The sequence below is a fragment of the Gekko japonicus genome, unplaced genomic scaffold (assembly GCF_001447785.1).
Source record: "Gekko japonicus isolate JY-2015 unplaced genomic scaffold, Gekko_japonicus_V1.1 scaffold2412, whole genome shotgun sequence".
NCBI classification, from domain to species: domain Eukaryota; kingdom Metazoa; phylum Chordata; class Lepidosauria; order Squamata; family Gekkonidae; genus Gekko; species Gekko japonicus.
The window spans coordinates 214,232-226,380 of record NW_015159786.1 but is presented as its reverse complement, the minus strand read 5'-3'; the positions used below and the strand labels follow the sequence as shown (position 1 = coordinate 226,380).

At 52.8% G+C, this 12,149-nt stretch overlaps 1 protein-coding gene across 1 annotated transcript in view; it reads right to left on the bottom strand.

Annotated features, from left to right (window-relative positions):
* Positions 1-12,001, bottom strand: part of PAOX (polyamine oxidase (exo-N4-amino)) — a 13,574-nt gene extending 1,573 nt beyond the window's left edge. Inside the window, exons 1-5 of the mRNA XM_015407191.1 lie at positions 11,916-12,001; positions 5,791-6,348; positions 4,573-4,769; positions 2,447-2,702; positions 760-872 (exon numbers count right to left, since the gene is read on the bottom strand). Of these exons, the coding sequence (XP_015262677.1) occupies positions 760-872; positions 2,447-2,702; positions 4,573-4,769; positions 5,791-6,348; positions 11,916-12,001 (1,210 nt within the window). The remainder of the gene's footprint in view (positions 1-759; positions 873-2,446; positions 2,703-4,572; positions 4,770-5,790; positions 6,349-11,915) is intronic.
* Between the last annotated feature and the right edge of the window lie 148 nt (positions 12,002-12,149).

Below are 12,149 nucleotides of genomic sequence, written 5' to 3'. Positions count from 1 at the left end.
GGAGAGTTCCCGGATACCGTGCCCGGGGGGGGGGGGGAGACCCTAAGCGAGCTGCCCGTTTAGCCTGGATTCAACCAATCATCTTTCGCTGCTGTCAAGGGGTAAGCCAGAACAAGAAGAGAAGAGGAAGAAGAGGAGATTGGATTTATACCCTGAGCTTCATGCGGAGTCTCAGAGCAGTTTACAAACTCCTTTCCCTTCCCACAACAGATACCCTGTGAGCAGTGTTCCCTCTAAGCTGAGTTAGGGTGAGCTAGCTCACAGTTTTTAAGCCTCCAGCTCACACATTTTTGTCTTGGCTCAGGAAGGATGGCTCCAGAGCAAACTGATTTATCCAGCAGCCAAATTGCTTGCTCACAACTTCAATGCCAGTAGCTCACAAAGTAGAATTTTTGCTCACAAGACTGCAGCTTAGAGGGAGCATTGCTAACCACTACACGAAACTGGCTATCAGGGCACCCCTCACGATGGGTGGGGGAATTTAACTAGACTTCTGGCCCTCTAACTCCATTAGCAGTGCCACGAGATGTCCAAAGGTAGTCCACCTCACTGTGGTCTGACTGGTTCATCTCCTATGCCGCTTCTTCTGGAGACCGCAGTCTCAAAATCACCTCATGAGCTGGTAACCACAAACACTCAGTTTTCGAGGAAAGGGAAGAGTTGGGGGGAGAAGAGGGAGATTTTGGACCTCTTTGACACGCCAGCATCTTTATCCACACATTGCCTGGCTCACAGGCAAGTGCAGAAGAGGCCTCCTACCTGTCACTCGGCGAAGCATTTGTGTCAGGTCTCCAAGGACCTCTGCGTCTGTGAGGGTTTCCATGAATTCGGCTTCTTCCCCAGCAATGAAGGCACAGAGGACATGCCCGTACCTGTGTGGCAAAAGGAAAAATTCCATCAGGAGACGGGCGATCCTGGATCTACGGAACTGGCCGCGCCGGTCCAGTTTGGCTTTGGGCTCCCCCTCTCAGAGGCGGGTCGAAAGGGAAAATGGGGATTTCGTGTGATGTTCTGGGTTCCTTTTAGTTCTCAGCACGTGACTCTCAGCAGTGGCTGCAGTTCTTCATAACATGGACGATAAGGAGAATCCCATGTAGCTAAAAAGGTAAAGGTAAAGGTTCCCTTGCTCGAAAGCCAGTCGAGTCCGACTCTAGGGTTGCGGTGCTCATCTCCGTTTCCAAGCCGAAGAGCCAGCGCTGTCCGAAGACGTTTCCGTGGTCATGTGGCCGGCATGACTAAACACCAAGGCGCACGGAACGCTGTTACCTTCCCACCGAAGTGGTACCTATTTATCTACTTGCAATTTCTTGCTTTCGAACTGCTAGGTTGGCAGGAGCTGGAAGTAGAGACGGGAGCTCACTCCGTCATGCGGCACACTCGGGTCTCGGACTGCTGAACGACCGACCTTCCACAGCCTGCAGTTCAGCCTCTTAACCACTTGAGCCACCGCAGCTCCTCCATGTAGCTAATCCCTACCCAAAAGAGTATGAGGATGGCATATTTACGCCAATGGGATCGGCTTTCCGTGTTCAGCCACCCACTCCCCTCAGTGGATCTGGGCTATTTTATTCTGGTTGATATATCCTTGCAATTGACCTAGGAGCACAGAATATATACACAGATCCCAAGTGCGCCTGCAAAGGAGACCACTTGATGAACAGGGGTAACAGGTAAACGCAACCTTGTTTTCTCTGGCTAATTAAAAACATGTTCCAGCGATAGCAATATATGAAGACTGCTTTTACTAACTGAACAAATTTAGAGTCCAGTGGCACCTTTAAGACCAACAAAGTTTTACTCAAAGTACGAGATCTTGTGTGCACACACATGGAAGCTCCTACCTTGAATAAACCTTTGTTGGTCTGAAAGGTGACCCTGGACTCACTCTAAATGTGTTCTACTGCTTCAGACCACCACCACCTGTTTTAACTGATGTTACAGATGTTAATGTTGGCTCCTGGGGGAAATCGACACTGACAGTAGGTATTTCCTCTTTAATCTGCCGGGAGCAACAGTTGTTCTCTCTCCAGTTCTGTCCTGGCCCCAGTGGTGGACCTCCTGAGGGCACCTGGTATTTCTGGCCACTGTGTGACACAGAGTGTTGGACTGGATGGGCCTCTCGCCTGATCCAACACTGGCTTCTCTTATGTTCTTATAGGAACTCTCAGTCTGGGGCAAGGGATGCTCTGTCATCTTGGTGCTTGGGGGGGGGGGCAACAGTGGGAGGGGCTTCTGGTGTCCTGGCCCCACTGCTGGACCTCCTGAGGGCACCTGGTATTTCTGGCCACTGTGTGACACAGAGTGTTTGACTGGATGGGCCTTTGGCCTGATCCAACATTGGCGTCTCTTATGTTCTTATGCCCGTAGAAAGGCCTACTCACAAACCCCACTTCCGATGGACTTTCCCCTATAAGAGCAGGCCCAAAGTCAAACAAAACCGACCAACCTCTCTGGTGGGTGGAGAACGACGAAGGCCCCGATCTTTCGGAACCAGGCCGCCGGCAAGTCAGCGGGGGTCTCGGCCAGAGGCGACTCCTCCTCCCACACCACCTCGACAGCTTGGCAGTCCGGCTCCCAGAACGGCTGCTCGAATTCCAGGAAGACTTTGTTGTTGGTCCCAAAGCCCAAGCGCTGAATTGCTGCCACCTTCCGAGGGGGAAGCGGAGGGTGGAAAAGGGTCTCCTGTTGCTCTTTGAGGAAACCTGGGGAGAAGGAGAGAAGGCCGTTGAGCCGCCAGCCTAGCTGCAGTGCCGTGGCATGCCTTAAGGCAGGACGAGAGCTTTGGGGAGCACCACAAGAAACATTCAGACCGCCCGAGAAGAAGCAAGGAGAACATCTGTCCCAGGACAGGCTGTACAGGCACTTCGTATGTGCTGGTGCGGTGCAGCAGTTCAGAGTTCAGATCTCCACTTTGCCATAGATGCTCGCTGGGTAACCTTGGGCTAGTCACACAGTTTCAACTTAACCCATCTGTCATGACTAGAGATGTGAAGGCCCTGAAAAAAACCGGAAAAATTAGGGGGGAAACGGTTTTTCCCCATTTTTTTCCTGAAGCCTTTTTTTGTTTTTTTCCGAAAAACTGGAAAAATTGAAAAAAGAAAAGAAAAAAAATTGATTATGGAACGTTTTATTTTAACATGATGAATGAGCTAGGACAAAAATGTGTGAGCCGGAGGCTAAAGAACTGTGAGCTAGCTCACACTAACTCAGCTTAGAGGGAACACTGCTTAGGGTCCCTTGGGAATGCCCAGAGTACCCTCCCAAGCCCAACCAGAATGCCCCTTTACAGCTGAGAAATATAGGCGTGATGACCAGGCAGAGAGCATTAAACAAATGGTTTATTAATACAAGTAAGGGGGCGCTGAAAACAAGGCACGGTGCTTAAAGTATATAAACAGTGTCTAAAGGCAAAATAAAACAAATCTAATGTGGCTACCTATTTCTCTTGCTTGTTACTGTTCAAGACCCACAGCCTCTTATGCCAGGCCTGTGCCTTTACTCACTCTGTCCCAAGTGAGGGATCTTTTCCCCAGACTAAACTGTCCTGTCAGTTTAACTCTGTGAGGAAAAAGAGCAGTTTCACAGCCCACACAGCTTAAGTCACAATCTCTTCATAGAACCCCTGGACCCTGATTGGTTACAACCATCGCTAAGCATTGTGGGGATTGTAGGCTGTGTCTGCTTTCCACTGCCACACAGGTCTCCCCTGGGCCTAGACCTCACTAGGCCTTGTCGCCCAGTCCAACACAGAACATGACACCATCTCACAGGGTTGGTGTTGTGAGGATAAAATGGAGGACAGAAGAACCATGTAAGGGTCTGGGGGTCCAGGCCCGCAGCTACAGTGAGGGCTTTTGGGGGCTCTGCCCCCTTTCTTAAAGGCACAGCCCCACAAGAATCCCTCCCTTAAATGCTTTCTTCATTCATTTAAAAACATTTTTTAAAAGGCGTGCACTCCTTTAAGCAGAGTGGGGTCGCTATAGTTGACTAATTCCCCTTGTACTGAGCAAGGGGGTTGGAGTAGGTGACCTCTAGGATCCCTTCTAACTCCGTGTCAAGAAACTGGTCTCCTTTAAGAGCGTTTTCCTGCCTAAGTGTTCGCTTTCTTGACTTCAGAAGTCATCACCCCCACCTGCCAGCTTGTTATCAGACAGAATTGTTGCTTAGGCTGGCAGAAGTGATTAACTTGCAGCAGCTGAGAACTGTCATCTAAAGTGGCTGGCGGCTTGCAATTCAGAGATCTATCCTGGCAACAGCTTCCTATTGCCTAAATGGCTTTTCTTTCTACACTGAGAACTTCAGCCCGGCAAGAAAAAAAAATGCCCCACAAGCCACAGAATCCTGGCACAAGAAGAGGAAGCCGTTCGCACAGGGAGTTCCCCTGCTTCACTTGGCACATGACTGGGACATTTGCGAGGGGAGCTCGAGAAGGAAGGGGCTCCCAGATTCTAACAGGTTCCCTCCTCCACTGCCCCCCCCCCCGCTCTACTGAGCAACAGCAGTGTTCACTTCTTACTCTCCCAGCACACCATGGCCACAAACACACAAACAAGAAAGCCAGAGAAACGTCACCTAAAGGGACAGTGACGATGACGTGATCTGCCAAGAATGTCTCGTGGTCTTCACACTCCACTTGCACTGGGAAGCGCCGGCCCGTGACGGCCTCCACGTAGGAGCCCCCCCAACGAATCTTGGTCACCACCTTATTGAACAGCACGGCGTCTTCGGGCAGAGAGGCCTTTATGCGGTCTGTGAGGCCGGCGTAGCCACTAGGAAGCGGAGGAGAAAAATCAGGCCGCCTGGTCAGAACGGGATCTGCACCTGGGTATAGATCCCCCCCAGGGCTCTTTTTGTAGAAAAAGCCCAGCAGGAACTCATAAGCATAACAGGCCACACCCAACAGCAGGAACTCATTAGCATATTAGGCCACACCCCTGACCGCACAGCTCATTACATTAGGCCGCACCCCCATGTTACCAGAAGCGTACTCATCCAGCCACACCCACCTTTTGCTTGTTATTCTGTTTACCTTGTTTGTTGTCAAAACCCAGGGCCTTTTTTTGTAGCAGGAACTCCTTTGCATGTTAGGCCACACACCCCTAATGTAGCCAATCCTAATGAGTTTCTGCTGTTGGGTGTGGCCTATTATGCTAATGAGTTCCTGCTGGGCGTGGCCAACTTGGGAGCCAGCCGGAACTCCGTTCCTGTGCGTTCCTGCCCAAAAATAGCCCTGGATCCCCCACAAACTGGTGTTTAAGAACCAAGCTATAGTGGGAAGGGGCCGTGGCTCAGTGGCAGAGCCTCTGCTTGGCATGCAGGAAGTCCCAGGTTCAATCCCCGGCAGCATCTCCAGCTAGAAAGGATCAGGCAGGAGGGGATGGGAAGGACCTCTCTCTGCCCGAGACTCTGGTGAGCCACTGCCTGTCTGAGCAGATGAGACTGACCATGATGGACCCAGGGGGCCCAGACTCAGCACAAGGCAGGTTCATGTGTTCCTGCACCACCACCCCCAAACAGTAGGGAGCAGGAACCCAGAGCCCAGGAGGGAGAACACCCACCCCAGACAAATCACAAAGACGACCTTCTGATGGCCCCTGTAGGACGGCCAGTGTTGGCCTGGATGGGCCAGTGTTGGCCTGGATGGGCCACTGGCCTGACCCAACGTGGCTTCTCTCTCCTGGTCTACTGGGCACTTCCCCACGCAAGGTCGACCCAGCCCGCCGCGCCTCCCTGCCACCCCCGACGCGTGGGCAAGCTCCTCTCCTGGGAGGAGCCGAGGCAGCCACTCACTTGGGGAAGGTGCAGTCCAGGCCGGGGAGCGTGACGTACTCCCCATAAGGGCCCAGCGCCACCAAGTCCATGCTATGCGTCCCACTCACACAGCACTCCAGCTTCAGGTACATGCGGAGGACGGCTAGCTTCAGGCGAGTCGCCTGCTCGTCCTCCGGCCAGTCCTTCGCCTGCCGAGCGATCGCCTCCTTGAGGTACTCGCCCACGCTGGGCACCGGCACCTCTGCCGCACGCAGGAATCCACGCGCCTCTTCCAAGAGGCTGAAGAAGAGGGCTTCCGTGGAGTTCAGGAGGTCCGGGCTGACCACCCGGCCCCGGCTGGAGTAGCAGACCGACGGCAGCACCAGGTGCCCCCCGATCTCCACCTGCTGGCTCTCCTCGGTCATGGCGCTCTCCTCCAGCAGCCCGTACTCCCCCGCCAAGCGGAAGATGGGGTTCTCCTGGGAGGGCCCGTGGATCCAGTGGGCACCCATCTCAACCACCCGGTTCCCTAGGAGGAAGGAGAGAGGAGCCGTTGTGGCCTGGAGCCCCTTCCCAAAGCCCCCCCTCCCCCCTTTACTATTTGTTTATTATCTGCCTCCTCATTCTGGCCCCAGCAGCAGCAGCGTCACCACCCCCTATAGCAGCGTGGGACCTCCGTGGAGGTGTGGCGGTGGAGCCCGGGAGGGAGGGAGAGCTCGGCATGGATATGAGGGCCATAAAGCCCACCCTCTGCAGTTCCCCCTCCCTCCAGGAGACAACAGATGTGATTCCAGGAGACCTGCGGGCCTCAGCTGGAGACTGGCAGCTCTAAGCTGCACCCTTCCAGGTCAACACAGCCGCAGGGGGGCAAACCGGCGAGAATTCTGGACTCTGCGTCCACAATCTAAGCTGTGGGGCCTTGTGAGCAAAAATTCTACCTTGTGAGCTACCAGCATGAAAGTGGTGGGCTACTGGATAAATTAGTTTGCTCTGGAGCCCTCCTTCCTGAGTTTGGCTCAGGAAGTTTGGCTACTGGATAAATTAGTCTGGCTACTGGATAAATCAGTTTGCTCTGGAGCCCTCCTTCCTGAGCTGAGACAAAAATGTGTGAGCCGGAGGCTAAAAAAGCTGTGAGCTGGCTCACACTCACTCAGCTTAGAGGGAACACTGTAAATTGCAATAACTTTGGGGGGGGGGGCTTTTTGCATTGATATAGCCAAGCATGCCAGGACTCAGAGTTGCTTGGTTGACCCAGCTATGAGCACCCTAGTAACCAACTTATGGTGGGGTTTTCAGGGCAAGAGAAATTCAGAGGTGGTTTCCCATGGCCTGCCTCTGCACAGAAATTCAAGAGAAATTCAGGGCAAGAGAAATTCAGAGGTGGTCTCCCATCCAAATACTGATCAGGGGCGGACCCTGCCTAGCTTCCGAGATCTGATGAGACCCCGCTCCCCTGGGCCACCCAGGACTGGGCTCCCTACCTGTGGACAAGCGAATCTCAAACCAGCCTGCAAAGGGGGGTGGGGGGTTTAACTCCACTTGACTGCTGTGTCTGACATGTCCCCCCAAAAAACACTTCCCTGACTTGACCTTAGTCCTGTTGGGTTCACAGTGCCACAGTGGCACTAGTTCTGCTGGGCACATTGCACTGGTTCTGCTGGGCTTGCAAAAATGCCTCCAACCTTCAGTTTCTACTGCAGAGATTCTCTGGGACTTCGATTCTGTTCTGCATGGCTTCTGTTGTCCTTGCTTTTTTGCTGTTTTTCCCTCCATAGGAGCACCTTCTTTGGGGGGCTGTAACTTGGACCCCATAAATCCAATCCTCATCAAACTTGGAGGGCAAGTAGAGGAGAGTCATCTGGAGATCTCTTGCATGTTTGGCATCTTTAATTTGCACAGGATCCATTCTATACAATCCTGACCCTCATGAACCTGTGCTTGTCATTTCCCCAGAAAATGCTTTCCTGGGGACACCTTCTTTGGGGGAGCCATAACTCGAACCCCATAAATTCAATCCTCACCAACCTTGGCATGTAGGTAGAGGTGGGTTAGCCGGATATCCCTTGTGAGTTTGGTGTCTCTATCATGCTGAGGGGTGTTCTACCATGTCACAAACCTCACAAATGAAACTGGTTTATTTGTGATGTTTCATGGTTCATGAAGCTGGCATACCATGAACCATACCACATTTTCCCAGTTCATGCCCATCACTACTCAACACCAGTTCTCTAGGTGAAATCCATCTGGTTGTCCTCATGAATTACCCCTGCATTGACCCATGTGGATCTATAAGAACCAGATCATCACTGAGACAGTACCCTAAGACCACAATTGTACCTTTAAAGATTGACTACCTCTTTCAATAGTCTTTCAGTAGTCATGTATGGCTGCGAGAGTTGGACTATAAGGAAGGCCGAGCGCCGAAGAATAGATTCTTTTGAACTATGGTGCTGGAGAAGACTCTTGAGAGTCCCTTGGACTGCAAGGAGATCAAATCAGTCAATCCTAAAAGAAATCAACCCTGACTGTTCCCTGGAAGGCCAGATAATGAAACTGAAGCTCAAATACTTTGGCCACCCAATGAGAAGGGAGCACTCCCTGGAGAAGGCCCTGATGCTGGGAAAGATTGAAGGTCAAAGAAGACGGGGACGGCAAAGGATGAGATGGTTGGACAGTGTCATCGATGCAATGAACATGAAATTGAGCCAACTTCAGAGGACGGTGGAGGACAGGAGGGCCTGGCGGGAGATGATCCATGGGGTCGCGAAGAGTCGGACTCGACTGTGCGACTGAACAACAACAATAAATTAGTCTGCTCTGGAGCCCTCCTTCCTGAGCTAAGACAAAAATGTGTGAGCCGGAGGCTACAAAACTGTGAGCTACCTCACACTAACTCAGTTTAGAGGGAACACTGCCTGTGAGCAATGCTCCCTCTAAGCTGTGGGATCTTGTGAGCAAACATTCTACTTTGTGATCTCCTGGCATTAAAGTCGTGAGCGAGCGATTTGGCTCCTGCATAAATCGGTTTGCTCTGGAGCTGTCCTTCCTGAGCTAAGACAAGATTGTGTGAGCTGGAGGCTAAAAAACTGTGAGCTAGCTCACACTAACTCAGCTTAGAGGGAACACTGCCTGTGAGCAATGCTCCCTGTAAGCTGTGCAGTCTTGTGAGCAAAAAGTCTACTTTGGGAGCTGCTGGCATTAAAGTTGTCAGCGAGCGATTGGGCTCCTGCATAAGTTAGTTTGCTCTGGAGCCGTCCTTCCTGAGCGAAGACAAAAAATGTGTGAGCTGGAGGCTGAAAAACTGTGAGCTGGCTCACACTCACTCAGCTTAGAGGGAACACTGCCCACCACGTGGCCTTTCGCTGGCTGCCACCACCACCCCGCCGGCCTCCCTTTCTTTCTCCTCCCCGCCAAAGAGGGACCCTCCCTGCTCCCTTCCAGAGGGCCTCTTGCGGTTGCCAGCTCCAGGTTTGGGGATTCCTGGAGATCTGGGGGAGGAGCCAGCCTGGGAAGGGTGGGGTTGGAGCTGTGGGGGGGCCCTCAAGAGGGTGAAATGCCCCTCCAAAGCAGCCCTTGCTCGAGAGGAACTGATCCCTCCCCAGTGTCCGTGGAGCAGGTGTAATTCCAGATCTCCAGGCCCCACCTGGAGGCTGGCAACCCCAGTGGCCCTTCTGAATGCCGCTGCCGGCAGGCAATCAGGGGAAGGCCTCTGTGCCCTCTTGCTGGCCATCCAGAGGAGTGGGTTGGCCACTGTGTGACACAGGATTGCGGGGCTAGACGGGCCTTCACTGGTCTGGTTCTACAGGCTGTGTTGTGTCCGCTGACCGCCACCGGAGGTCAGCGCACATACCTGAGCTTCAGTCCTGGAAGACAATGGGGACTAGGATTCTAGTCCCTCCACAGGAGAACCAATGGGAGCCATGGCGGGAGATTCAAACCCACCAATGGTGGCCAGGGGGTGTCCCCAGAGGTGTATATAGTTGGCCTGCCGGCCGTTTGTCCGCATGTCTTGTTGTGTGCCTAATAAAGCGTGCTATGCACTACGTCGTTGTCTATCGTCTATCCATGCGGCAACCCACTACGTAACAGGCTGCTTCTGGTGTTCTTCTCAGGGGAAGGTCTCGGCCTCTCTGCCCTGTTGCTGGCCCTCCAGAGGAACTGGCTGGCCCCTGTGTGAGATGGGAGGCTGGACTGGAGGGACCCTCCCTGGTCTGGCCCAGCAGGGCTCTTCTGGTGTTCTTCTTAGGGGAAGGCCTCGGCCTCTCTGCCCTGTTGCTGGCCCTCCAGAGGAACTGGCTGGCCCCTGTGTGAGATGGGAGGCTGGACTGGAGGGACCCTCCCTGGTCTGGCCCAGCAGGGCTCTTCTGGTGTTCTTCTTAGGGGAAGGCCTCGGCCTCTCTGCCCTGTTGCTGGCCCTCCAGAGGAACTGGCTGGCCCCTGTGTGAGATGGGAGGCTGGACTGGAGGGACCCTCCCTGGTCTGACCCAGCAGGGCTCTTCTGAGGTTCTTATAATGCCATCCTCCAAAGCAGCCATTATCTCTGTCCTCTGGAGATCAGTTGTGATTTGGAGATCTCCGGGCCCCACTTGGCGGTTGGCAACCCTATGATGGTGTGCTGGAGAGCCCTTTCCTGGCCCTACCCAATTGGCACCATTTCCCCCCACCCCACTTCCCATGGTCGCCGCTTGTCACCCCGGTGCCACCCGAGAGTTTTTCCAGGCTCAGCATTTGCTCTCTTGCCATGTAGGAGACTGCAACCCTACTTTTGGATTCGAATTCATAACTTGAGATCACGTTCAATAAAATTTCCAAACATAAGAAACAAAAAATCAAGACAAACTCTGGTTGCAGAGAATTCCAGGTGGTCAGCGTGTTGGTGTGAAGCAGCAGAACAAACTTTGAGTCCAGTGGGGCACCTTTATACCCGTAGCTTGCTATTTAGTTTAGTCTTTGCATATCTTAAAACATCTCCGTCATGTTACACATTAATTCGCCGCTCAGCCTCTCTCTGTAAGTCTGAACTCTTACCTTCCAGTGTATTTGAGAAAGTGTGCACGCCCAGGAGAGCTCATCCCTTGAATAAACCTTGGTTTGGTCTTCAAGGTGCCTGGCTGGACTCTAACTTTGTTCTCTTTGCAGAAGTTTAACCAGCTTCCTTTTGATACTGTCATTTAATTAAGGGCAATCCTCCCTCTAAGATGTGCAGTCTTATGAGCAAAAATTCTACTTTGTGAGCTGTTGGCATTAAAGCCGTGAGTGAGCGATTTGGCTACTGCGTAAATTAGTCTGCTCTGGAGCCCTCCTTCCCGAACGAAGACAAAAATGTGTGTGAGCCGGAGGCTAAAGAACTGTGATCTAGCTCACACTCAGCTTAGAGGGAACTCTGATTAAGGGGAAAACAGTAGAGCAACAAATATGCCAGAATAAGAGATAAATGTGTAAAGGTATCTATTCCAATTGTAGGAAGTAAACTGAAACTGTCCATTCGTCTCCTCTCAGGTGTGGGTCTCAGTTTACTTCCCACAAGCAGAATAGATACCTTTACACATTTATCTCCTATGTTGACATATTTATTGCTTTACTGTTCCCCCCCTTAATTAAATCAAAACAGCTGTTGACCTTATAACCTTAGCTTGCTATTTAGTTTAGTCTTTGCATATCTTAAAACATCTTCATCATGTTGCACGTTCATTCGCTGCTCAGCCTCTCTCTGTAAGTCCGAACTCTTACCTTCCAGTGCATTTGAGAAAGTGTGCACGCCCACCAGAGCTCATCCCTAAACCTTGGTTGGTCTTCAAGGTGTCTGACTGGACTCTAACTTTGTTCTCTTTGCAGAAGTTTAACCAGCTTCCACCAGAGAACAGGCTTGCTTTTGGCATGGCTGAAGACTCCGCTTTGGCTGCTGACTGCTCAGGGGGAGAGACCCCCGCCGCCGCCCCCCCCTGCATTCCCCAGGGGAGCAATTCTGCCAGCGGCCTTGAACCCTGCCAAGCAGCCGGCAAAGCCTTCAGCCCCTGATTCCCGTTCCATAGCGATTAATCTGCACCCGCAGGGGCTCCATGGCAACCATGCCCCTGCGTGCCTGGGACAGGTTTGCCCTGCGTTGAAATGCAGCCGGGAGAAGGGGACAAAACTCCAGGCCTTGGTGGAGATTCCGTTCCTACCTGGTAATCATTAATGTGGGCAGGAGCTGCTGCAGGAGAGCCCCTCCAGGAGTGGTGCTGACCGGTTCAGGGTGGCAACACGGCATGCCCCTGGGGGCCTGCTCTTTGCACAGCATCCGAATGAGGTCTGTGGGCAGGCCGTGGGACCGGGCTCTCCCCAGCTGAGTGGAGGGGCTCCAGTGTGCGGGTCTAACCCCCGGGGTCCCGAGGAAGGCAGAGAAGACTTTCTTCCCG